Source organism: Danio rerio, chromosome 15 (assembly GCF_052040795.2).
Source record: "Danio rerio strain M-AB ecotype USA chromosome 15, GRCz13ab, whole genome shotgun sequence".
In the NCBI taxonomy this organism is placed as follows: domain Eukaryota; kingdom Metazoa; phylum Chordata; class Actinopteri; order Cypriniformes; family Danionidae; genus Danio; species Danio rerio.
Window position 1 is genome coordinate 14,208,375 of NC_141035.1, and position 27,858 is coordinate 14,236,232.

The 27,858-nt window shown below is 35.5% G+C and overlaps 1 protein-coding gene across 1 annotated transcript; it reads left to right on the forward strand.

The window, feature by feature from the left end:
* The first annotated feature begins 659 nt into the window (after positions 1 to 659).
* Positions 660 to 27,858, forward strand: gpr184 (G protein-coupled receptor 184). The gene is given in 2 exon segments (NM_001309853.3): positions 660 to 921; positions 24,619 to 27,858. A coding segment is annotated over 1 exon segment (1,005 nt). The 5' UTR covers positions 660 to 921; the 3' UTR covers positions 25,624 to 27,858.

Below are 27,858 nucleotides of genomic sequence, written 5' to 3' on the forward strand. Positions count from 1 at the left end.
TAACAGCTCAGTTTATATTCAAGTCTCATTTCTCAGTTTTAGCCATTAATATCTGAAACTAACTGAAAGGTCACATCACCTTTCAGAAAATGTTCGAATTGTGCAATTTTATCAAATACAGGTGATCTCCATCATTATTTCCTAACCTTTAAATAATGAGATAATAAGTAAGAATACTATGTTTATATATTAAATTAATCTCATTTCCCAGAAGTATCAGATTTTCCATAAATACCTCAGATAGAGAAACAGTGGGTGGTTTGGTTTTTTGATAACATTTTGATGTTCACTTTTTTCCATCATCTGCATTCAAAGTGGGGCAAAATAACTGTGATGTGTTTTCATAAAGCAAAGTCTGATATAATTCCATTACAGGCATCACAGTGAGCGCAGCAAGCGTGTTTTAAAGAGAGACAGTGTTTTCTGTTTATTTAAACAGGAAGTTGTGGCATTTGAAATGTGAGACAGTAACATCAGTGGAAGTTGTCAGCTTCTGCTCGTCTGGGAAGATTTTACTCATTGCGGTGTGTTCTATCTCCATCACATGCAGCTAAGAAAAAAAAAAGAGTTCTAGTCTAGACTCTTTCTGAAGACAAACATGTGCGAGAGAGGTTTTATCTCTCCACCCCTTTCTTCCTCTCTCTCTCTCAATTCATCTCGTCTCCATCCTCTCAGTGCGAAGTGCAGCGGCCGAACCTGCTCTCACAGGGTCACATTTGATCATCTCTGGGCATGAAGCATTATTGAAGTGCATGACACCCTCTTCAAGTCTGGAAATCTCAGCTGTGCCACTTTTCCCAGAGGACAAGTAACTGGAACTGGGCTTGAGCAGCTTCTGGGAAACTGAAGTGGTTGGGGTTTTGTGGACTCTAGCCTGTGCTTGTTGGAGAAGATTCCGTTATTCACTCTGTTCTTTTGCAGGTGAGAGTTATTTTTGCTTTTTCGAAGCTGTTTATTATAATTTATGAAGAATGGGTGTGTGCGACCGATCTGAGAATGGACATGGTTGTTTGTTTCCTGTGCTATAGATAGTAACTCAGCTGTTGAGTCTTAAAGCTTAAATGTTTATAGCAGTAAAATGCATTTTGGGCATTCAGTAATACAATTACCACGTACACACAGTTATATATTTTTTTACTCAAAAGTTGTTTTTGCTCTATTTTAAGTGTTCAGAGTAAAATGTGTCAGTAGAGTGGGCGCAAAATTACTAGTAACTGTGACAATCCTGCCGGGGTCCTTATGCACCATTAAGTAGCAATCTCAAAATTAATGGACATTTCAAGAATTAAAGTTATAATATACCACAATATAATGTGAAGAGACTACAGTCATAATGTCAGCTGCACTGTAAAAAATGCCGGGTCCCACACAATTCCATCACGTTATCCCAACACAAATTGATTCCCTTAATAATTGTTTACAAATTTAAATGGGATGAACATGAAGCAATAGTTTTCCCCCCAAAAAAAATATAAACTCATTTTAAATAAGAAGTTCAAACAATCAGTAAAAGTCCCTGAATACATTACTGGAGAATGCAGATTTGTTGCCAGAGCTACATTTGGCGGCATTTCGTCTGTAAAATTAATGATATGGGGTGGAATGATGCTGTTCCTTTTCTTGCTTACAAGATGACCGCTTGCCTCCATATGGACAGCTTTTCCACAGTTATCAGTTTGGCCTGTAGCTCCACACATATGTCAAAAGACTTGAGATGCAGAGAGGAGTTGACTGCAACAACAGGGTTCGAGTCCAGAGAAGAACTGATCCAGAAAGCGAGTAAGACAAAAAACAGAAACCAAAAAAAAAAAAAAAAAAAAAATGAAATAACAGGGTAAAAATGTGGTAAAAATCAGAATGTCGTAAGGGCTTTTTTTTCTGGATTGCTTTAAAAACACTGCAGCTGGGTTTAGGGAAGGGGATGGGCGGGTCAATCGGTGCTTTGAAAAACACTATTGGTTGGTTTTAGGGAAGGAGGATGGTGGATTTAATTGAGAATTGCAGACATGAATGGCACTCGAGAAAGAAATTTGAGATCTGAAAAAGCGTACACAGCGGCCTCTGGCAGATTTGCGGAAACAAAAATCGTAGCTCCTGGGGTGTATGTTGCTCTCTTCAGAAATCTAGATTGTATATGTACTGTAGGTAATGTATATGTCCATAATCAGAATGAGCCTGGGTTGAATGAAGACCTAGATCAGTGGTCACCAAACTTGTTCCTGGATGGCCGGTGTCCTGCACATTTTAGCTCCAACCCTAATCAAATACACCTGAACAAGCTAATCAAGGTCTTGCTAGGTATACTTGAAACATCCAGGCAGGTGTGTTGAGGCAAGTTGGAGCTAAACCCTGCAGGGACACCGGCCCTCCATGACTGAGATTGGTGACCCCTGACCTAGATAAACAATTTACTGTCAGATTTTTTAATGAAAGTTAATCTCTTTAAATTTGCGCTGAACTTTACAGATGCTCCCTAAACATACATAGTCTCTATCAAGTTAGTTGAATTGTTTTAAGCTTAAACAGTCAAAACAAACTTTAGTATCTTCTAAAATATCCACTTGACAGAAAAACGTGATGGTGGATGAGAGTTGATAAATTTGTTGTATTTTGAAAAAAAAATAAATAAATCAACAACTAAATTTTGGTTGAAATCAATACATTTTGGTAACAGAGAAATGCCAACTGGCCCAGCCGGGACTTGAACCAGCAACCTTCTTGCTGTGAAATGACAGTGCTAACCACTGAGTCACAGTGTCACCTTAACTTAATCATTTTTAAGTGGATTGAACATAAAGCAAGTTGTCTCGTAAAAAAAAATTAAGAATTGTGTTATTTCAACTCATTAAAAAAAAGTAGTTTAAGCAATCAGCAAAAGTCATTTTTGAATGTATAATAAAGACCCAAATTACTGATTTACAGTCGGATTTATGACTGAAAGTCATTCTCTTCAAATTTAAGTTGACTTTTAAACATGCTCCCTAAACATACATAATCTATATTAAGTTGATTGAATTGGGTTAAGCTTAAACAGTCAAAACTGCGGAAAACTTGACTGAAAATCATGAGGAGGACAAATGAGCAGGCAAATTTAAATTTAAAATACCATGTTTTGGGTTAAATCAATAGATTTTGGTAACAGAGTAACAGAGTAGAGAGAGCTATTTGATTCACTGTAAAACCCAAAGAGTTAAGGTAACCCAAGTCATTTGAGGAAACCGATTACAACAAACCATTTAAGTTCAAAAACTAATCCTAATAAGTGCTGTAAACTTAATCCATTTGAGTAAATTAAGCAATTTGAGCAAAGTAAAATCCAATAAATGAAAATAACTCAAACCACCTGAGTACTGTAAAACCCAATGATTTAAGATAACTCAAACCATTTGAGGAAATGATTGCTACAAACAACCATTTGAGTTTAAAAACTAATCTATATGAGTACTATGAACTTGCTCCATTTAAGTATCGAGGTATTTATTTAACTCATTACCTTCAACACTGAGTTCAAAACTCTCTCCAAATGAGTAAAATTAACTTTCAGTCAGTTTTAAGTTAACTACACTCATTTCATTTTATAAAGTTGACTGTTGGGTTTTACAGTGTATCATGATATTAGTTACACTTTAACGTGTCAAAGAAAAAAACTTTGTTCTACACGATGACGACAATAGTAAAGGTTATGTTCAAGGGTAGATTTAGGGAAAAGTCCCTTGGTATTAACCAGTTCATGTAATGACTATATATAAGTACATAGTAAGTGCTGAACAGGACTATAAAATAAATTTTAAAAAGGGCTACAATATATATTTAATCTACAACGTTCATCATTTTGATCAAATTATTTGATGTTTCTATATTCAATATTGAGCTTATGCTTGTGCAAAATGATGCTGTAACATGATTAAATTCTCTTACTGGAATTCTGAACAAATCACATGGTGAAGTGCAGGAAATGTACATTTGAAGAGTTCACTCCTTAAAAGGATGTTTACTTAATTATGAGCTATTAATAATTAATATTTAACAGAATAGTACATAAAAGTAAACAGGATGGAATAAGATGGTAATCAGATTGATATATGTAACCTGGAATAATGTATTATTAAAAAAAAAAAAAAAAAAAAAAAAAAAAAATATATATATATATATATATATATATATATATATATATATATATATATATATATATATATATATATATATATATATATATATATATATATATTCTTGAAGTTGGGTCTCCAGGCCATGATACCACTATTAAATCAGTTGTCATATCTAGTAAGATTTATCAGACTATTTAAATTTGTTTATTCATTTTCTTTTTGGCCTATACCCTTTTTTAATATGGGGTCACCACAGAAATTATATTATATTTACACTATATTCTTATTAGTGGACATCAAGTTTTTTTCTGATTGGTGATATTCTTTAAAATACATACTCTTGGTAGCACAAAAATATCCCCAAACTGTTTCTTTATACAAAGTTCATACATACAATAAGTGTCACTTGTTTTTTTGTTTGTTTGTTTTTTACTTATACGTTGCACGCACTCATTTGTTAACATTACTGTAGCTATACACTGCTAACTATACAGCTGAAAGCAAAATTATTCACCTATTTCACGTATTTGCCAAATGCTATTTTCACAGTTTTTCTGATTAGATTTTTTAATTCTCATTACGTTGCTGATTAGCAGAAATAAAAACAGTTTTTAGAGTTATTATTTGCTTCCTTATATTTGTGTGCGGCGGTAGTCTCACACGTGATGGCAATGATCCTTTTGATGTGTCACCCACTGTATGTCACTACCAGTCAAAAGTTTGGGGTCAGTAGGATTTTTAAATGTTTTAAAATGAGCTTATCCTGCTGACCAATGCTGGATTTATTTAAAAAATACAGTACAAATTGTAAAATTGTAAAATGTTGTTGCCCTATAAAATAACTGTTCAAAAGTAGTTTATAAGTAAATTTGATCATTTATTCCAGTAATTTTAAAAATGAATTTTCAGCTTTATTACTCCAGTCCCCAGAGTCACATGATCCTTCAGAAATCATTGTTCTGTTGGAAAATAAATAATGGTCGAACTAAACGCAGTTGGAATAGCATGACGCTGCAAGATGCTGTGGTAGCCATGCTGGTTCAGTATGCCTTCAATTTTGAAGAAATCCCCAACAGTATCACCAGTAAAGCACCCCCACACCATCACACTTCCTCCTCTATGCTTCACAATGGGAACCAGGCATGTAGAGTCCATTCATTCACCTTTTCTGCATCGCACAAAGACACAGTGGTTGGAACCACAGATCTCAAATTTGGACTCATGAGACCAAAACACAGATTTCCAATGGTGTAATGTACATTCCTTGTGTTCTTTAGCCCAAACAAGTTCTGCTTGTTGCCTGTCCTTAGCAGTGGTTTCCTAGCCGATATTCTACCATGAAGGCCTGATTCACACATTCTCCTCTTAACAGTTGTTTAAGAGATGTGTCTGCTGCTAGAACTCTGTGTGTCAGGTGACTACCTCTTATAGCTCATCAAGAGAATGCCAAGGGTGTACAAAGCAGTAATCAAAGCAAAAAGTGGCTACTTTGAAAAACCTAGAATTTGATATATTTGCAGTTGTTTCACACTTTGTTATGTATATAATTCCACATGTGTTAATTCATAGTTTTGATGCCTTCAGTGTGAATCTGCAATTTTCAAATTTCAGAAAGTGTGTCCAAATTTTTGGTCTGTACAATTTCAGTTGGCTAATAAACTACTGTTATTCAATGACTTGTCTGATTAACCTAGCTTGCCAAGTTTACATAAAGAAACCTAATTTGCTCAATGATTTTACTAGTATCTTGGAAGATAACTTGTAATATATTATATAACATCATCAGGGCAAATACAAAAAAAAGAGTTATTAGAAATGAGTTATCAAAACAATTATGTTTAAACATATACATCTCTCTATTAAAAAGCACTTGTGAAATATTTTTAAAAGGATTAAAACTTCACAAGAGATTGATGATGCCAATTTGTATGTAGAGTGAATTGAAGAAATTAAAGACTTGACTGTTGATGTGTTTAAATATACATATTTTAATATACAATAAATTAATCTGTATTTTGATAAATATACACCAGATATTACTGGTAATGCTTTTCATTAACAGTACATGAAAAATGATGTGTTAATATATAAATATGCATGCGCTAATCCTGAACTAACTTTAACAACATGAGTCACATAAGTTAATACTTAGTTAGTTCATGCTTGTTTGTTAATTAATGTATTAATTACCACATTAGTTTATGCTTCATTTAACCATTGTGAACTTATGACTTTGCTTGGAGGGGCACATTACCATTAACCCATTCATAAAGACTCATGAACTCTTTATGCACATCTGTCTAGTGCGTTTACACCAAATAACCATAGAAAAGTGGGTCACACTTTATTTTGATGGTCTGTTTGTTGAGTTTAAGTTACATTGCAACTAATTTTCATTAGATTGTTAGTAGACTGTTAGGTTGGGGTTAGAGTTAGTTAGTGTAAGTTGACGTACTTGCAAAGTTTCTTATAGTCAGTTAAATGTCTGTTGAATGCCTGTATCACTAATACTAGTATTAATACTAATACTCAAATCGACCATCAAAATAACTCTCACCGAAAAGTGTTCTGTCAACATCAACAGAAGAGTTTAAACAAAGGAATTTATGAGTAGTTAAGGATGAGTTAATTGTGATGTGCCTTTCCAGGTAAAGTCACCACATAATTTTACATCAACAGCTCATGAGTTCATGATGGTGACATTTAGCTTAAACTTAATACAATAATTAACAATCATGTACTAACAAGTAATTAAGGTAGCCTTTATTCACACATAAACTCATGTTGTAGTTAGTTCATGATTAGCACATGCAGTAACTCCTCATTAGTTCAAAATAAAGTGATGTTTAGTTTTCATATTAATAAGTCATTCTTTATGTACTGTACCATATTACCCTGTTCTAAAGTGCACCGTGTTTTAGATACGTGTGAACAAGTGCTTAACTTGTTAAAAAAAGATGCAAGTTCATTTGCTTTTTATGATTATTCAACATTCTCAATGCACAAACAGATGCTTTTTAGGTCATACTATACTGTATATGACTTCCTTAATTTAACGGAAGTAATAACTGAATTGACAAAACCCTGAAACCAAAATGATGCAAGATGAAGACACTGGTGTCCCGGGTAGTCAGTTTTGTCCTGCACTTACATCATTCTCCTGCAGATTGAGTGAGCTGTTGCCTCAGGATGGGAGTCGGTTAGGGAGCGATTATGCCATTCAGAGGGGCTGACAGGAGGAGTGGACCACCGTTCTTCTCTCCAGACCACCAGCCTGTGTCTCGGCAGCTCTCAGGGGCACTCATTAAACCTGTAATTACAATAGCAAAACAAGAACGAAGCAGTGTAAACACATTACATAAGCTCAGGGCAAGGAAATGGAAAGGAACTGTCCATTAAAATTGATTATTTGTTTATCAGCACTGTACAGTAACTGCTGACTGAAGAATCCCATGTTGTGCCATATATTTCCAGTCTGAACAAAGACTAAAATGTATTCGGGTTTTTAAAAGTAATACAGTAGTGCACACTCTCTCATGGTCCATTATTGAAGCCAGAACAGGCAATTTGATAGTGAAATCAACAACATCTGTTCAGCTGAGGGCGCACCAAATGTTAACTGTTTTTTAATGTTTTTCAGCAGCTGCAGATAGGCATGGCAAAAGACAAGCTGATTAATTGTGCTAAATATACACCTGTCGTTTACTTTAATTTGTATACTGTTTATTTCATGATCTGTTTAAATTCTTGATTCTGATTGGCTGGAAGGTGTGCAATAAAATAATTTAATGCACAGGTAGCTCCAGTCCGTTTTGATCATGGTTCAAAATAAATTCGCTTCATTCAAATTTTTCAACCCAAGCTCATTGGAAATACGTGCAATGTTTTAGCAAACCATGAAATACATGTGAAATATAGCATGAAATATAATACTCATGGCTACCTTTTATCTTGACAAATCCACCAAAGGCGGATAAAATAATATTGCCCGAAACCCAAACTTATTGCTTGAACCATCCTTCACTGCTCTACATCCCTAGTATGACACCATACAAGGCGAGCTGTTAAGCAAACTTTCCACATCAGAATATATGGAGATAAGTAAGAATCGCAATTCAATTTGACAAAGACAGTTTTTTTTTTTATTTATTGAGTGCTGCACAAAGAACAGATGGATATAAGTGAGCGTTGCGATTTAATCCAACAAAACCTGTTGTTTTTTCAGTTATAAGCTTAATGCTGCGTAAAAGAACAGATGGAGAAAAGTTAGCTTTGTGAATAAAAGTCCAAAGCGCAGGGCGCAAAAACATTAAGAGTGTGTCCGAATCCACTTTTGCTATTTTAAAGGGTCACGAAACACCAAAACACATTTTTTGAGCTGTTGACAGTCGTATATGTGTCCCACACTGCTAAAAACACTATTAGGACACCTATATTTCACTAAAAATTGTAAATTGGTTGTTTTTGCGTTATTTCAAGCTAATTCGTACTTCCTGTTTGAAACGAATTTTTGAAGCTGCGTCACGGTCATGACATAATAGCGTGTATTCCAGCGTGCAGACTGGGCGTCTGTGCCAGAGTGAGTCTTATTACGTCTTACAGTGTGATACATTAATGCATGAGTAAGGCTTGGTTCAAACCAATCAGCACGCTCTATTGTGCAACTTCATTAATATTCATTTGTGTCACCGTGCTTACACCACAAAGACGCCACGTTGTGTTGGCAAAACAAGCGTGAAGTGTTGCTTTTATAGTTTGCTGCCGTTAAGTTTCGTTTTCATTTTCTCTCTGTGAGAGCTTATCTGGATCATGTGTGGATTAACAGTGTACGCGACGCTCGACAACAATAACTTACGTGTCTAAGGGGGATTATTGTTTACCTGAGAGCTGTTCTCATCTGCAAACGCTGAAATCTGGATTCGCTTGTAGTATTCTCTCCATATAGACGTGGCTCTAGTTGCTGGTGATTGTCTGTCTCTACAGATTTGGTAAGTGAGCGACCAGTGCTCTTTGTTTATTCAGTTTGTTCGTATCGAATTAAGTTAACTATTGCACTGAGTGCAGAAATGTTAGCACCGCATTTTGTGACCGGAATAACACACGCGGCTTTCTGACACTACCTGCCGTGTGCATCTAAGTTTCCGGGAAATGCGGAGGTTTTTTTTTCTCTCATTCGCCGTGCGGTATCAAACATTGCATGAAAAATACACGCTTAGAGCAGTTCCTCCAATCAAATATCTCGTTTGTCGCAAGAGGCATGAATGAATTCCCTGAATGAAAGAGCCAAACTGCAGTTAAAGTCCAACATTTAATAATTTGGCAAATAATTCGACTACAGATGTCCATGTAGGTTAAACACCATCTCTTTCTCCTGTGTGTATTTTGACTCTGAAACTCGCGCGTGCCCAAATAGACACTCCCACACCATCCCACTTTAGTTCCTCCGACACTCCCCTCTAAACAGAGCTGGACACGCCCACTTTTCTGACTTTTTCCAAAGTAGAGGTGTGAAAACACCCTGCTGAAACGAGGAGGTTTCATGGCCCTTTAACGACGGAAAAATCCACTTTGCGCCGCGGTGCATGGTCTAACAGGGTTGAGCTTATTCTCTGAATGAGTTATAGGCAGGGCTTTACATTAACACCAGCCAACCTGCCAAATGCGGGTAGATTTCAGCTCTTGCAGGTAAGATAGCTGCTGCCACTAGCCACTTTAGCTGGTTGGAAATTTTTTTTTACATTATTTTCATTGTAGTTTTCTTAAAGCAGGGTTCGACAATAAGGCTGGCCCAAAATGTGATCTTAGAATAGAGAACCAGCGCGCAACTGTTAAAAACCGCACGCTCCCATTTACTTGCACGAAACAACTATGTGTGGAGGAAGCGCAACTGGTGCGATCAGTTCTCCTTGACATAGAATAGAATAAATGCTCGGGCACCCATAGTCCTGCTGCTTTCAAGAGTTCAAGATTGGAAAAAATATACATCCTTTTATAAGCAGCAGCAATCACTGCTTTCGTTTTAATTATTCTTTGAACAAATTATTAACAGGCCCAACATTAACTATGTGCACGTGATCATCCTTTCATTATCACTTATGGTACGTTTTTACCTGCTTTCTTTTGCTTACAGTTATTTTTGTTAATATAGTTTAATTATCATCCTTTACAATAACATTGTTTTTATAGGAGATTAACTCCCCATTTATGTGTAGTTAACTGATGATCTGGGACCTTTAGTAAGGACAGACTACTGTGCATATTTTAGATACATAACAATAGATCTTTTTAAACGTAATATTTTTTTAAATAAAGCCAAATTTTGTTGAAGAAAAAGTACATGTGCAGCTATACTTTTGCTTGTTTTGATACATTTAAAATTTGTGGCAAAGAAATATTTATTTTTCGTGTGGTAAGAGATAAATTTTGTAAATTCTTAATTTTGAGACCTAAAAAGTCATGTGAAATAAAAACTTATTGTAATGCGACAAAACCCATTTGCTCATGCACAGTGAGCAAGCTCATACCCAATACACACAAAAAGTGAAATGAAAGAGTAGGCGTGTGGACATAACACAACATCTTAATCAAGTGATTTTAGCATGTCAAAGTCACATTTATTCATATAAAATATATTTTCCAAACAACAAAATTGTGGTTAATGAAAATGGCGAGTGGCTAGTAATGTTGGTAATCTACTAGCCACAGTGGCTGGTGATCAAAAAAGTTAATGTCAAGCCCTGGTTATCGGTGTGTTTTAAGAATAAACCAATCAGTGTCTTATCTCCCGTTCCCTTCAAGAGTCAGTTGCGTCGTGCCATAGCACATTTGCTATTTACATGACCTAACAGGACTTTGTAAGTGGAAAAACTGAGCACTTCACTAGCAAGAAAACAGTTAAACAGAATATCTGTAACGCAAGAATGAGCCTCCTCATTTTTTACTTTCACTTTTATTATCTTTCGTGGATAAAGAAACATGTTGTACGCAAAGACATTAATTAGCTAACATAACTAATTTCATTTGTTAAGCACAAAGATTTGTTTTATTTAGAGCCAATAACGTGACAAGTGGACTAATCTAAGCTTGTTTTCAATGAAAAAATATAAATATGCACATATTAAGTAATAATAATGATAAAAATAACAATGCACAAAGGAAATTGTCATGAATAAACTGAAAAAGCCCCCAGAGATGAAGAGGGCATAAAGGTAGTGGTTTTTATATTTTTAGTAGAAAATCATAATTTTTGTAATATTTCATTACTTGAATTATTTTTTCACTTGTAAAGATATTTGCATATTGCTGTACATCCTGTGTGTATGAAGCAATGTTTAAGGATGCACATGATTGACGCATTCTGCGCTGAACTTTAGACCTCCTCTTAGCTGGTCTATAGAGCAGGCTATTTTATTTATTCTCCTCACACATTCCCAATCAAAAAATCTCAAACAAAACCAGTGCAGTGTACAACAGCCCTATATATATATATATATATATATATATATATATATATATATATATATATATATATATATATATATATATATATATATATATATATATATATATATATATATATATATAAAAAACCATATCTTTCAAAGAAAAAAAAATATTGTAATGCACTGATTTAAATATTCAAGCACATGTAAAGTATTTGCCTTTAATTTCAACTTTCGTTTGTTAATCAATTGCAGTTAAGTAAAGCGTGTTATTTCAGTACAAATAAATACTACAAAGTAAAACATACTTTAGGAAGTGAGCAGAAACTATGATTCATTGCTCACAAGATCCAATTTTTGGGATTTTGATGTCAAACTTTCTGAGCTGGAAGATTTTATATTAAAGTACCTATGATTTTCCTATGAAGGTAGAGTCCCTGTTGTGGTTTGAATCATGTGGTTTTAGTTTGTATTATTTTTTTTGGTTTCTGTTTGTATTTTTAATCTCTGCTATGTGACTGAAACCCCCCAAATCTGACAACTGGAACTTGAAGAAGTGCTGTAATATTTTGAACATTTGCAAGGCCAGGCCAGGCAAGTTTATTTATATAGGTGTATGTAAATACATTTAAGAATTTCTATGACTAAAATATTCTACTTAAGTGCAATAATTTGGGTTAAGTTGCTGCTAACGCTTGTTTATTTATAAACATTTATTTGACAGTGGATGATTCTATTTATGGCAATATTTTAATGGAAACTTTTGCATTTAGTTTTATTTATTATATTTTATTTGAGTGCTGTCACCTCACAGCAAAAAGGTCACTGGGTCGCAGGTTCGAGCCTTGGCTTAGCATGTTAGCATGTTCTCCCTGCGTTCGCGTGGGTTTCTGGGTGCTTCGGTTTCCTCCACAGTCCAAAGACATGAGGTACAGGTGAATTGGGTAGGCTAAATTGTATGTTGTGTATGGGTGTGTGTGAATGAGTCTGTGGATGTTTCCCAGAGATGGGTTGCGGCTGGAAGGTCATCCGCTGCACAAAAACATGCTGGATAAGTTGGCAGTTCATTTCGCTGTGGGGACCCCGGATTAATAAAGGGACTAAGCTGAAAAGAAAATGAATGAATGATAAATAATATTTTTATCAATTATCATTATCATTATTATTATTTTTTTATTATTATTAATATTATTACCATTAATATTATTATTAGAGTATTATACATATATAAATAATGAATAATACATTTCATTTTATAATAAATAGCCTCATTATTCATTTATGTTTTATGATTTATACATGATATTAGAATGGTGTTAGCTTATGTAAGTGACATGTATTAGAATAGATTACGTAATGTTTAACTTCTCAATAATATTAGTAAAACAAAAACATACACCCTATGTGCCATTTACATATATTTCAGTTAATATGGAAAGCGAGTGCATGCTTTTACCAAATCTAATATTGGATTTTATTTTAAATGCATGTGTGTGTAAAACAATATCATTTGTACAAAGAAATTATGGGTTTTTCCCTAAAGAAGTAGTAACTCCACCCAGTTAAGAGCATCATTATGGGCACTTTACATTATAACTAACATGGTTCAAGCGATAGATCTGCGACAGAGAAACTACAGGTTTTGAGAAACACTCGTCACTACATAGTTCTTTTCCCAAATGATGCATCATACTATGGTAATTCAGCTGCGAGTTACGTTGTTGTATGAAAGGTGCATGGAAAAAATGAATGTGACAATCATAAATATTATTTATACATATATTATCCATTTAAACATTTTAAATAGCATTCAGTCTAACATAGTTTCTCTTTGGTAACGTGATGCACATTTCTGCATTTTTGTCTAATCTCCAAAGGGCAGACCACACCACATCTTCTCGCCTTGGTTTATGACGTAAATTAAATAAAAATAACCAAAGCGGAACAGCCTGGCACATTGCGAAATGCCAGTATGATTTGCATAGAGTTCACAGTGAGTGAATCACAACACATCTTTATCATCACTTACCCAAATAACCCTTGAGAGGAACTGAAGAATATCCATTTATTCTTTGTTATTCAATCGTCATTCACAGCAGTGCTGAGGGGGAGGCTGTGTTGCCTTGTATGTGGGACTGTTGTGTATTTTCTAGCTCAATCTAATTGTAAGTCTTCTTTGAAGCTTTGTGAGTGTGTGCTCATGTTACCCAGCTATTGATTTTTCCTCTGTTTTGCACGGGCAGGGTGAATTGCGCACATCGCTTGAAAAGTGTCGGTCAGTTAGAGCTGAATTGGATTTAAGCGTGACGTGCTGCTGGTCGGCAAATTGCTATAGCAGCTAATGCTGTTAGTGAGCCTGTGTTTGATATTGTTAGCGGATTGAGGAGCAGGCCATTAAGATTTCAAGGTCTGTGAATACACTGCATTAAAAAAGGCTGGTGATGCTACTTAGATAAACTTAGATGTTTTTTTATTTACAGGACTGTATTGTTTTTGTCATTTCTTGATTTTTAGTCCACAAAAACATTGTGTGGCCTCTTTGTATTATTGAACGTGCACTTGTAGTGTACTTTAGTGTATTTGTAAGAAGCAGTACTGTTAGATAATCTACTTTCAGTGAAATACAATTCAGTTCGAACGCACAATGAAACTGAAAAGCTTGTTTTAGACTACAGTAATTGATTTGTGTTGTGTAGAGCCTCCTTTTGTGGCCAATACAGCATCAATTCATATTGGCAATCAAAGATACAAGTTCTGCACAGTGGCCAGAGGTAATTTAAGCCATTCCTCTTACAAAATAGTGGCCAGATTACTATGATGCTGGTGGAAGAAAACTTTGCCGAATCACTTCTCCAAAACAGCCCAAAGTGGCTCAATAATATTTAGTTCTGGTCACTGTACAGGCCAAAGGAGATGTTCAACTTAACTTTGATCAACCACCTTGTCATCAGTCTTGCTGTGTGTGTTGGTGTCTTATCATCCTGATAAATGACGCCGCCTTCAGGATACACTGTTTATACTATTGGGGGCACATGGTCCTCCAGAAGAGTTTGGTAGTCCTTGGCAGAGGCACTCCCATTTAGCACAAGTATTGGCCCTAGGGAATGCCATGATATTGCAGCCCAAACCATTACTGATCCCCCCCTCATGCTTCACTCTGAGCATGTAACAGTCCGGCTGGTATGCTTCTTTGGGGTTTCTCCACACTGTAACTCTACTACTAACTGTAACTTTCACTACTGGCACGATTGAAACCAATGTTAAGTATAGGCACGAGTGACCAAATGTTTGGCTATGTTTTTCAATATACATGGGAGCCGGGCCATGTACGTATATTAACCCTGTGGATCATCAACAGGTGGAAAACAGGGGTATTGGGTTGCACATTCTGCAGCTGGGTGAGTTGGGCAGCTGTGGTTTAATGTTTTTTTTTTTGGATACAATCCACGTTAGCACCCGGACATCCCTTTCAGACAGCCTACTCTTGCGTCCACAGTTACTCCTGTTGGATGTGGTTTGTCCTTTGTGGTGGAATGCTGACATTACCACGGATACTGTGGCTCTTGATACATCACAAAACTTGCTCTATTACTCAGATGCACTATTAAGACCAACAATTTGTTCTCTTTTGATATGTCACCCATATTGTGTGCATTGCAATATTTTAAGCAAAACTAGGGTATTACTATGCTAAATAAACCTTCAAAAAATGCAATTAAATAATATTGAGTGTTACCATTGTGTGTTGAGATCTATGTGCGAATAGAATAGAATAGAATAGAATAGAATAGAATAGAATAGAATAGAATAGAATAGAATAGAACATTTTTATTGCTTTTTGAGTATGTGGGAAGTCCAACAAAAATAGTGCTTTGCATGTTACACAAAATGCACAAACAGTAAATAAAAAAGAAAACATAAGCTTTATGGGAAATAAAAGTTATTGCACAAGTTATACATATATTGCACATAAATATACAGATATTGCACAATATTTTACGCAATACATTGCAAAACATAATTAATTCTCCCAGAGAATCTGATCGTGCGTTTAGTGCTTGTACTGCTCTATAAAAACTTCTATTTGTTCATGTTTTTTGATTCTTCTATACTGTCTGCCTTATGGTAACATCTCAAAATTAGAGTGAAGGGACAGATCGTTTAGGATGATACTGGCTTCATTGTGACAGTGAGAATTGTAAAGTTCCTCCATTCTGTGCACAGTTAATTATCCTCTGGAGCTCTTTTTTCTGTGCAGCTAGAATACAAACATACAGCATGTCACAATGCACTCTATACAGTGCTACAACATGGATACCAGTTGTTTCTGGGGGATGACATTCTTTTCAAGGACCCTCAGAGAGTATAGTCTCAGCTGTGCCTTCTTTACCAGCTCTTTTACGTTTTGCTCAAAGCCAGATCTTCCATAATGTGGACACCTAGGAATCGAAAATCTGTGACTATCACCACAACGTCCCCATTTATGAATAATAGTGTAATGTTCCTTCTGTTCAAGTTCATCACTAACTCTGTTGTTATGTGTATATAAGTAAACTATACGTAAACCATACAGAGTTGGTTAATTCCATGCTACACCAAGTAAAATGACATTGTAAAAAGTAATCAACAAATAAACTTACGTATTATGCTAGTTAAGCAAATGTTGCTTAATTCCAAACATGAAACGTTCAAGTACATTTATTTTTTTATATTTTATTTGATATTTTGGAAATACCAAAGACTAGTTAAGTATTTATTTATTTATTTATTTATTTATTTGATAGTGCCATCAAACTATTTCTGTATCGTTAGAGATTATTCAAACTGGATGTAAACAGATGTAAATATTGTATTTTTTATTTCATGTAAGAGTGGCCACACTAATGCATGGCTAAATGTGAAGACTTTGCTGTCAGCCACTTTCAGTTAATTTAGCAGTACGTAATTCAGTCCATTATGCCGCCTGATGTTGCAAACAGGTTTTATTTTAATTCATTACCATAATCATAAACACACTACACTACCTGAAAGGTCTTGTCGTTAATCTCAGCTGTAAGAGCAACAAATAATCAATTGACTTCTAGTTGACAATTTGGAAAAGTGGCAGAAGTTTGAACTGCATCCCAATCATCACAAATACTGCAGAAGACATATTGAAACCTGTATGGACCCAGGGTTCCCATAAAAATCAGTCAAGTTTGGTGAAGGAAAAATCATGGTTTGGGTTTACATTCAGTATGGGAGCATGTAAGACATCTGCAGAGTAGATGGCATCATCAACAGCTTGAGACATTTGTGCTGCCCATTACATTACAACCCACAGGAGAAGGAAACTCTTCAGCAGGATAGCGCTCCTCATACTTCAACCTGTACATCAAGGGGGCCTGAACGCAAAGAAGGTCAAGGTGCTCCAGGATTGGCCAGCCCAGTCATCAAACATGAACATTATTGAGCATGTCTGGATAAAGATGGAGGAGGAGACATTGAAGATGAATCCAAAGAATCTTGATAAACTCTGGGAGTCCTGCAAGAACTCTTTCTTAACCATTCCAGATGACTTTATTAATAAGTTATTTGAGGTTTTGCAGGAACTTGGCAGGGTGGTGCGGTGGCGCAGTGGGTAGCGCTATCATCTCACAGCAAGAAGGTCGCTGACTCGAGCCTCAGCTGGGTCAGTTGGCATTTCTGTGTGGAGTTTGCATTTTCTCCCCGTGTTCGTGTGGGTTTCCTCTGGGTGCTCCAGTTTCAGTCCAAAGACATGCGTTATAGGTGATTTGGGTAAGCTAAATTGTTCATACTGTATGTGAATTTATGAGTGTATGGGTGTTTCCCAATGATGGGTTGCAGCTGGAAGGAGATCCGCTGCACAAAACAAATGATGGACAAGTTGGCAGTTCATTCCACTATGGCGACCCCAGATTATTAAAGGGAATAAGCCGAAAAGAAAGAAAGAATGAATGAATGAATGAATGAATGAATAAATTAACTTAGCAGAGGGGTTCCACAAGGCTCTGTTATGGGACTTATTATATTATTGTATTGTCACTGAATATTAACGATTAACTATTTAATGTTGTATGTAAGCAATCCAGAAGTTGATGCCGGTCAACTTCAATATTAGTTCACAGACACTAAAATGAAGTAAAATATGGTAGGTTTGTTTTAAAGCTGTCCAACGTTTTCGATGTGTGAAAGTAGCCTCAAAAACAACCAATATTATTTAGCCAGCGAATGATGTAGTCTGAGCTACATATGGCTGCATTCTGTTTTTCATACAAAACTATAGGGCAGTACACCATTCCTTTTCTCACTTACCAACTGACCACTTACCTGTATGGGGACAGCTTTACGATGTTACCATTTTGTCCGGTTAGCTCGACATGTACGTTGGCGAATTTGAGAACAAAGTTGACCGCAATGACAAGGTTTAAGTCCGGTGTAAAAGAGAAGCCAAAAAATAAAATAAACAAGTAAATAATATGGTGTGAAAAAATCTAAAAACATGGTAAAAATCAGGTGAGGGATTTACTTTTTCTGAATTGCTTTTCAAAACACTGCGGTTGGGTTTAGGGAAGGGGGTGGGTGGGTCAATAGGTGCTTTTCAAAATACTATTGGATGGGTTTAGGAAAGGGGGATAGTGCAGGGATCTGTCGGTGAGTCAGTCAGCAATGTGATAGTCAACAGCGCCTCTGGTGGATTTACATGAAAACAGTCTTGTGAGATTGTCGTGAATTGCACTCGCGAGAGAAATTTGGAAAAGCATACAAAAACTGTAGGAAAAAAAAAAAAAACGTCGCTCCTGGGACATTTTTTGCTCTCTCCAAAAATGTATATAGGGGTACATAATCAGAATGAACTTGGGTTGAAAACAACATAAAAATATTATTAGTCATATGTTAGCAATACGGTCCTGAAGATATGTGAAGCTCTTTACTGGACTGTGGTTTAGCTGTTTACTTTCCACACAGGTCTTGCACTGAAGAGCAAGAATCGAGGCTCTCCGAACCCTTCATGTGCAGACAGGCAGCTGTCTAAGACGGCAACTCTATATTGAATTGAATTCGAGCAGAGACTGGCAGCAAGCAAAAAAAGACTTTTCAAAGGTTAAAAACAAGATGAGCAATAGCATTTAGGATGGACTCCAGGGAGTAAAGGAGACTCGAGGGAATAAGTGCAGGCAGTGATAAAGGAGCTGCAGTGTCTGGCTGTGAAACTGCAGACATGAACCTTACATAATATCTTCTTTTTATTTATTTTTGGAAATTGTGCGGCTTTATCAATAGCATCTTTCAGACAGTGCATGTCTTATCACTCACATGTGAACAGATATAATAAACGTGCAGCATATGAACACATGTAAAGGCCCTGTCTACATATCTTGACGACTACAAGATCAGTCCAGGCAGAAGCAGTTGGGAAAAAAAAAACACAAAAAATGATAATAAAATAAAAGTAAGTCGAGGGACAAATCCTTTATAAACCCACTTAGTCCAAGCACATTACACAAAAGGTTTCTTTCCCAGCTGGTTAAAAAAAAAAAAAAAAACATGTTTGCTCGACCGTGAAATTAAGTTTAACTCCAAGTGTGACATTTTGCCTTTAACATCAACAACATATCATGTAATAATATATAGCAAAGGAAAGAGTCCTGCGTGCAAAGTTTAACGGATTATCTTCATACCTTTGATCTGATGCCTGGGCTATACTCTTTAGATGCATGTATATATGCTTTTATATGCTTATTTTCTCATATAATCATGAAGCTGACATTTTGTTACACATTTTGTTTTGTATTAATTGGCAAGCTTCTAAAAAGCTTTTATTTTGATAAGTATGACTTTTTAACCTTGAGAACTTCCATTTTAGTAGAGTGAAAAGGTGTATACAATTTTCTTTTCATGCATTGTAATAAAGCTATTTATGTGTTTGGTTATATAATACAATACTCAGCGTGATTCATAATGTAATAATGCAACAAATGTGAGATACTTTCACAATTAAGTGCTGTTTGTCTTTGCTTGGTTGTTTGATACACTTTTACCAAAATGAAGTCATTCTTTGACGTGTTGTTTTGTTCTCACTGTAACCACAAATATTCTGCACCTTGCAGAGCCCGGAAATGTTTTTAGTTAGGTACGTAAGCAAGAGCAGTTTTGGTATCCTGCCTGATGTGCAATATGCATACTTTCACTTGTAAGTATAGAGTAGTTAATCAGCATGTGGTCGGAGCCACACTTTCAAATGATTAATTTTCACATATGCCATTACAACAAGACATTTAAAATGAGCGCATGAAATGCTCCAGGATACGTAAAAGACGAAAAACATCAGTATTGTGCATCATGGCAACATCTGCATCAGTAACAAACAACAGCAACTACGTCTAGACAATTTAAGCACAATGTAACTAAATGAAAGTTCAAAGCTTAACACAAAGTTTAATGGGTTATCTCTACTTCACTCATGAATATGGCATGGCTTTTTTTTCCTACTCAAAATACTGAACCAAGGTCTTACTGTAGGTGTACTAGTTAGCCCTCAAAAACACTTTAGTTTTTGCTGTTTATTAATGCTGTTTATTAATACTTTTCTGCATGATCTTATTCTACATCCCTAATCCCACCTTACACCTAGACCTAACTGCTAACTTAACAACTATTAATAGGCAGAATTTTAGGTGTTTATTACATTGAAATTAAGAACAATATGACCAAAGCCTAAAACAGGTGCAAGTTGGGGCTAAACACTGCAGGTGCCATATACCATACTACATTAACATGTGACATACAGTAGAGGTAAACCACTGACCTATTTTTTTTTACATTTTGAGCTCTCATTTCACTGTTTTGCGGTTAAACTTGGCTAGACATCGTTACTGTTGATTGTTGTTGATGCAGAAGTTGCCAGGATACGGTTTTAACACCATCAGTGTATCATAGTTTTACTCTAGCATGATGAAATTCCCAATTAAACACAACTGAACCTTCTAATCTGGCTCTCATGATCTGAAATCATGAAGACACATTGCATTACATACTTGAACAGTACATAGTGCATTTATTGTGTATGGCCATACACCCAAAGAGCTTAACAATCATGAGAGGGGTCTCTCCACACCACCACCAGTGTGCAGCTTTCACTTGGATGTTGCAACAGCAGCCACAGGACAATGGTGACTGTGCGCTCACCACATAAGGCCAATTCAGTGGATGGAGATGATTGGGAGATCATGATGGGTAAGGGCCAAAGAAGGGAATCTGGCCTACTCTTTATAAGAAGTACCATGAGATTTTTAATGACCACAGAGTCAGGAACTCGGTTTGATGTCTAATCCGAAAGACAGTGCCCTCTGACAATATGGTGTCCAATTCACTTTACTTTATTTGGGCATCAGTATTCACAGCCTGGTCTCCGGGCCTGCAGCTTCATAATGTTGTGATCATTAGCGATGTAGCCTTAACTGATTGCTGGAGAACGCTCCGTCATTCACATAAACGACATATCCCATCATGTACTGCATTTACACACCAGTTCAAGGTCCCCCGTGATTACAAACACACACCTGAATCCTGTCATGACTCATAACTGGGATTACTAGAATGTTCACCTAAAGATCTGTCTTTAAGACAGTACTTTATACCAGCTACAAACAAATTATTGTAAGGTTACAGGAACTTTTTATCAGGTGTTTTAGTTCATTACATCTCAGGGTCAGTTAGTATATATGCAACTGAACAAAAATACACATTATTAATGTATATAGTCTAAATACAAGTAGTTTAAATGGAATTTAAATGTAATAGATCTGCCAGGTTGTCATTAGCATGACATGTCTGCATCAGTTGCAACACTTTACTTTCATCTAAATTCTCTTCTGAGGCCCCATGGGACAGTAAAGTGGCCATTGGATACACACTGGGTTTTTTCAGGATACTTCACTGTTTTTCAGATACTGTGAATTGAAGGAAGTTTTTGGGTCACATACCGTTTTTCTCATAGTGTATAGTAAGGTAGTATGATAATTCAGGTGAGTGTGAAGTAAAATCTGGCCCTCAAGGAGCAGTATTCAAAATTCCTACTGCTGTAAAAATACTAAAAATAATAACTAATAGGATGGAGAGTCCAAAACTGTTAATGGAGATCCAGCTGCCTGCAGAGTTAAGCTCAAACTCCAATCAAACACAAATGTTTGTAATTATCAAGGGCTTCTGAAGATCTTAATTTGCTGGTTCAGGGTAGGAGTCGGGGGCGATTCTTGGATTTTTAACATTTGGGTGGCACAAGAACCAGTCAAGGGGTGCCCATGCTAAAAGTATTTAAATTTTAAGACATAATAGGCATATTTTAATCTAATCAAGCTTTTCATGGATATTGCAAATTAAAACAATACAATATATAAGACTACCATGCAAAAATGTTTGATTTTTCAATACATTAACTATTCCGCATGTTAAAAGTGTCTGAATGATAACATTATTAAAGCACCACATTGCACAGTTTACCTTTACCAAATTACTAGAGACTATTTGGCATGGCATGCTATTCATCTTATAAACAAAATAAAAACAATTTAATCTTATAAACAACAACTTCTATTTTAAGAGGTCCTGCTGCATCACAGCTGAATTACTTTTAGCACATACTGGAGCATTCATTCATTCATGCATTTATTCATTCATACGCTCGCTCGCTCGCTCGCTCGTTCGTTCGTTCGTTCGTTCATTCGTTCGTTTAATTATTCATTCATTCATTCATTCGTTCATACATTCGTATTTTCCTTTGGCTTAGTCCCTTTATTCATCAGAAGTCACCACAGAGGAATAAACCACCAACTCCTGTAGCATATGTTTTATACACAACATGTCCTTTCACCTGCAATCCAGTACTGGGAAACATCCATACACACTCATTCACACACACACGGCCAATTAAGTTTATTCAATTCACCTATACCTCATGTCTTTGGACTGCGGGGAAACTGGAGCACCCAGAGGAAACTCACACAAACATGGGGTGAACATGCCAACTCCACACAGAAATGCCAACTGACACAGCCGGAACTCAAACCAGCGACCTTCTTGCTGTGAGGCGACTGTGCTAACCACTGTGCGACCATGTCGCCCTGGAGCTTTCAATATGCATTAAAGTATTTCAATATTTTTAGGCCTGTAATTATAATTCCTTACTTACAATGAGCAAAAAGAAGTAGTCTGCATCTTGTGAAAGCGTGCTTCTCCTAGATTTTAGCTTTAAAACTGACAGCACTTTAATCCAATGGCAATCATCATTAACAGCGCTTTAATCCAATGCTGTTGAGCATTGTAAGATTGACAGAACTCTAAAACAGTGCTGTCGAGCATTGACACTCTAATCCAAAGGCATTGAGCAATGCGAAATTGACAGTGCTCTAATCTAATGGTTTTGAGCATTGACAGTGCCCCATAAAATCATCCCTAGTTGGGGCAGTTTTTTTTTTTTTTTTTTGCGAATCCACTAGAGACCAATGTACACTTTTTCGCATCTCAAATTTCTCTTGCGAGTGCCATTCATGCCTGCTGTTCTTACTGAAATCTACCAGAGGTCGCTGCCGACTGATTGACTGACCAACCGACTAATTTTGCTCACCCTCCCCCTTCTCTAAATTGAAGCAATAGTGTTTTAAAAAACACAGCCCACCCTCTTCTCTAAATTTAGTTTAAAAAAGCAATCCAGAAAAATAATGTTTTTAGATTTGACCACATTCTCACCTTGTTATTTACTTGTTTATTTTAATTCTTAGCTTTTGTTTTTGTCTTACCTGCTTTCTGGAACCGTTTTTCACCGGACTCGATCATCCTTGTCATGTTGAATGAATTGGATATACTTTACATTAAATGGCAACTTCATTTCACAAAAGACAGAGTTAAGATGCCGTTCTTTTATTCCATGTGGATGCTATAAAGATAAACAAGAGACGAAAAAGGGTCTAAGAACTTAAATATGGTGAGAATGAATGAATGAATGAATGAATGAATGAATGAATGAATGAATGACAGCTTCTAAATTGTCTGAGGGACATCCCCTTTTTGTCCAGTAGATCTTCTGTTTTATTAGCTAATTTAATTATTTAAAAAAATGTATAATGTATAAAACTAAATATTATTTCTCCTACTTCATAATTTTTATACATCTGATAAGCTTTTTATATTAAAAGACAATGCACAGATATTGATGTTTCACAATGTTTTACACATTTGAATCTAACAAGCTTAGCTTACAATGTTTACATTGCTCTACTTACATTAAATCTAAATCCCAAATATCAGATATAACAACAGATTGTTAAGATTTAATTAATGTCATTTTTAATGTTATTGATTTACGCACTTACTTGACAGATTTAATTTATTAATTTTCCTTCTGCTTTGTCCCTGGTTTATTACAGCAGAATGAACCGCCACTTACTTGACAGATTTATATATTTTAAGGTTTAGGGGGTTTGTGTAATGCGTTTTATGTTTGGTAAAATAATTTCTATTTGCATATATAGTGATTTTTTTAAATCAAATACACTGTCTTGTTCCAATAGTTGGATTTAGATGTTTTTGCATAAGAACAATGATGGATTTAGCTAGTTTTGATGCAAAAGAAAATTTACCTTGTTAAAAAACAAAGAATTTTCTAAAGTGACAAGGTATTTTATTTACTAGCTAATAACCTCATCATTACTTATAAAAATAAACTTCCACACCTAATTATAGGAGCCTGATAGAAAATTCTCATTTACAAGAAAAAAGGTCTGATGAATTTAGAGGGTTTTGCATTTGAACTCTTCACATATAGGGCTACATTTTTTAGAATGAGCCTCTATTAAAAATACATAAAGTAAGGAATGTGCATTCACTTCATATAATATAAATGTTGATTCAAATCTGTGCCTTGATCTAATGCAGCTGTTTGAATAAACCTCAAACCCTCACTTTGACTGTTCAAGGTCTTTAGCCCTTGTCATTTTGCCTGCCATGCCACCTCAATAACTGTAACAAATTCATCATTACCTGAATTGCATTTATTTTTTTGTTCACAGATGACCATGAACGCAACATCCAACTCAAACAACTCATGTGTGATCATGAACTCATTATCAGGTCACCTGCTGATGTCCATGTACATTGTCGCCTTCATCCTGGGGCTGCTGTTTAACCTGGTCACCATTGGTCCCATAATTCAGCAGATCTACAGAAAGAATGTTCTTGGGATTTACCTATTTAGCCTGTCCATCTCTGATCTACTGTACATCCTCACTATGCCTCTGTGGATTTATTATTTCAACAACAACCACAGATGGACATTTGGCCAGGAGCTCTGTAGCCTGGCAGGTTTCTTTTACTACTCCAACCTTTACATCAGCATCTTTCTGCTTTGTTGGATCTCCATCGATCGCTGCCTGGCCATCACCTTCCCACTGCGAGTCCAAGCCTTCCGCCGGCAGCGTTATGCCTGGATCATTTGTGGACTGGTCTACATTTTTGTCATGACATTGCACTCTTTGGTTCTTTATCTGGACAAGCTGTCCGATCCACTAGATGACAGTGAACAGAGGTGCTATGAGACCTTCCCAATGACGGAACGCATTGCAATGTTTAACCTGATACGAGTCGGAATTGGATTTTTCTTGCCGCTTATTGTTATAACGGTCTGCTACTGCTTGATCCCTACCAAGGTACAGCAAAGCAGAGGGGTTGACGATCAAGGCAAGCGCAAAGTGAAGCTTCTGTCTATGGGAGTCATTGGTATTTTCTCCTTCTGTTTTGCACCATACCACATACTCCTGATGGTACGATCCATTGCCTTCTTTACTGTGGGAGATAAACAAAGCTGCATCATTGAACAAAAGATGTATATACCCTTCACTTGCTCCCTTGCGCTGTCTAGCCTGAACAGTGTGGTGGACCCAGTGCTCTATGTTTTGGCCAGTAACGGAGTGAGAGAAGACATGAAGTTTTTCTGCTGGAAAAACAAGACAAGGAACGCCACAAGAAGCCAACTAGTTGATTCTAAACGGACGACAAGAATGACCAACTGCTGTTAGGACTTAGAATTCTTAGGACTTAGAAAGAAGATTGGAGCCTAGTAATGCTACTTATTTGTAATTGCTGTACATATCCATTCAGGAGTGGGTTTATATGAACTTGAAAATAATTTTGTAGAAGGGATCTAAGTGGCAACCAGTTGAACCAACAATCTGACAAACATTGTTTCAATCTCTTTGATCTAAATAACTGAATTGACTTTTTAAAAGTAGCCAACTGTATATATCTGGATCATAGTGATTTTATTATTATTTGATGAACTCTTGACACCATGACTGCAAAAGACTCCATAGTGCAGGTGTCAATAGGGAAAAAAAGTCTTCTTTTTTTAAAACATTTATAAATAAGCCTAATTTATGTCAATGCTAATTACTTGTTCTGAAAATACTGACATTGTAACATTACATATTAATGCCTGGTTAAACTGTATTGTGTCTGATTTGTGAATAAGCTGTTTTTATATCAAAATACTGCACAAAAAATGCTTGTTTAGCGGTTTAGCCAATGTACAACAGTGTTCTGATACCAGAAAATGGTTGAATCCAAGTCAAAACAAACCTGACCCAAAAGATTTTTTGTTAACACTTTATACGGTAACACTTAACAATAAGGTTCATTAGTTAATGCATTTACTAACATGAACTAATCATGAACAACAAATGTACAGCATTTATTAATCATAATGGAACATTTACTAATGCATTATTAATATCCAAGTCCATGCTTTTTAACATTAGTTATTACAACATGAGTTAACATGAACTAACAATGAACTACTGTATTTTCATTAACTAACGTTAACTAACATGAACAAAAACAGTAGTAAATGTATTGTTCATTTATTTGTTCTTGTTAGTAAATGCATTAATTAACATTATGAACCTTATTGTAAAGTGTGACCGTTAAATTATTTTGTATATATATGTTAAATTTTGAAACTTTTGTTATTTTGCAGTATTTAAACTTTACAGTAATTTTACTTTTTAGATAAGATTGCAAAGATTATTGTTTAGCTGATAAAAAGCCTTAATTGTCATTTATAAGGGTTTCATAAAGCATGAATAGTCCTCACTTTAGATTAGGTCACAAAACTGCATGAAGTTGAGCTAATAAAGCATTTATTAACATACATAATAACCATTAATATATGCCTTAACAAAAAAACATCATACATGTTATTTTGAATAGTTTATTAATCATTTACTAACTCATTCTGAATGATCTTAATAATCACATTTTTCTTTTAAATAAAAATGGTTTGTGAATAACATAATGCTTAATTTAGTATTAAAAAAATAATCATTAACAAAGTATGGAAATACAACTATTAAGCACGTTATAAATGTGCTTGAAAGTTAAAAATACAACATTTGTAGCTGCAGTTATAAACTGCTTATTAACACCTACACTAATTTAGAGTTAATGCTTATCAAATATTGAATTCACCAGATGCCAATGCTTAGTAAATGATTCATAGTGTGTAGTTATTATAAAGTGGTACCATTTTTTTTTAATTTTATTTGAATGCTTTGCTCTTTTTCCTTGAGTCTAAGTTAATTTAATGCCTTTTTTTTTTTTGTTTCGTTGGATACTATCCCTTGAGTCAAAGCATAAGAGCCTTTCTTTCTGCATTATCCCCCTGTAGCCAACAGATATCCTTAGTGTGCTAGATTTCTAGTGCATTCAACCAGTAAATCCAGCTTGTAAAATCTATTGAGTCAAAAGTTGAATTTAGCAATCGCAGTATTGGAATAAAACAACACAAACTATCCTCCCCCGAGCATTTTCTAGAAGCCAACACAAAGACGGCAAAACTAGTACTGGATACCAGATGTAAAATTTTTATAATGTTTTTAACAGTTATAAGTCATGATAAGTAATGATAAGAGATGATAAATAATCGTCTTTAAATATTTTTTTCAAAGAGGGCTTAATAGAAAGCAAATTTAAATTGCATAAACCCTTTATGTTTCAATGGATTCTGACTGGCTTGTCAGTGTTTTATCATTTATAAGTTGAAAAAAATCATTCTGAAAGTGGTTTAATATTCAGAACAATTTTTGAAACTACGTCCTTATCTTTATCTTTATAATTAGCGTGCTTAAAGGGGAGACTACGATCTCATATTTTAAACTTTAGTTAATGTGTAATGTAGCTGTGTGAACATAAACAAAATCTCTGAATGTAAAAAGTTCTAAGTTCAATGCAAAGGAAGACCTTGGTTTTTACAGAGT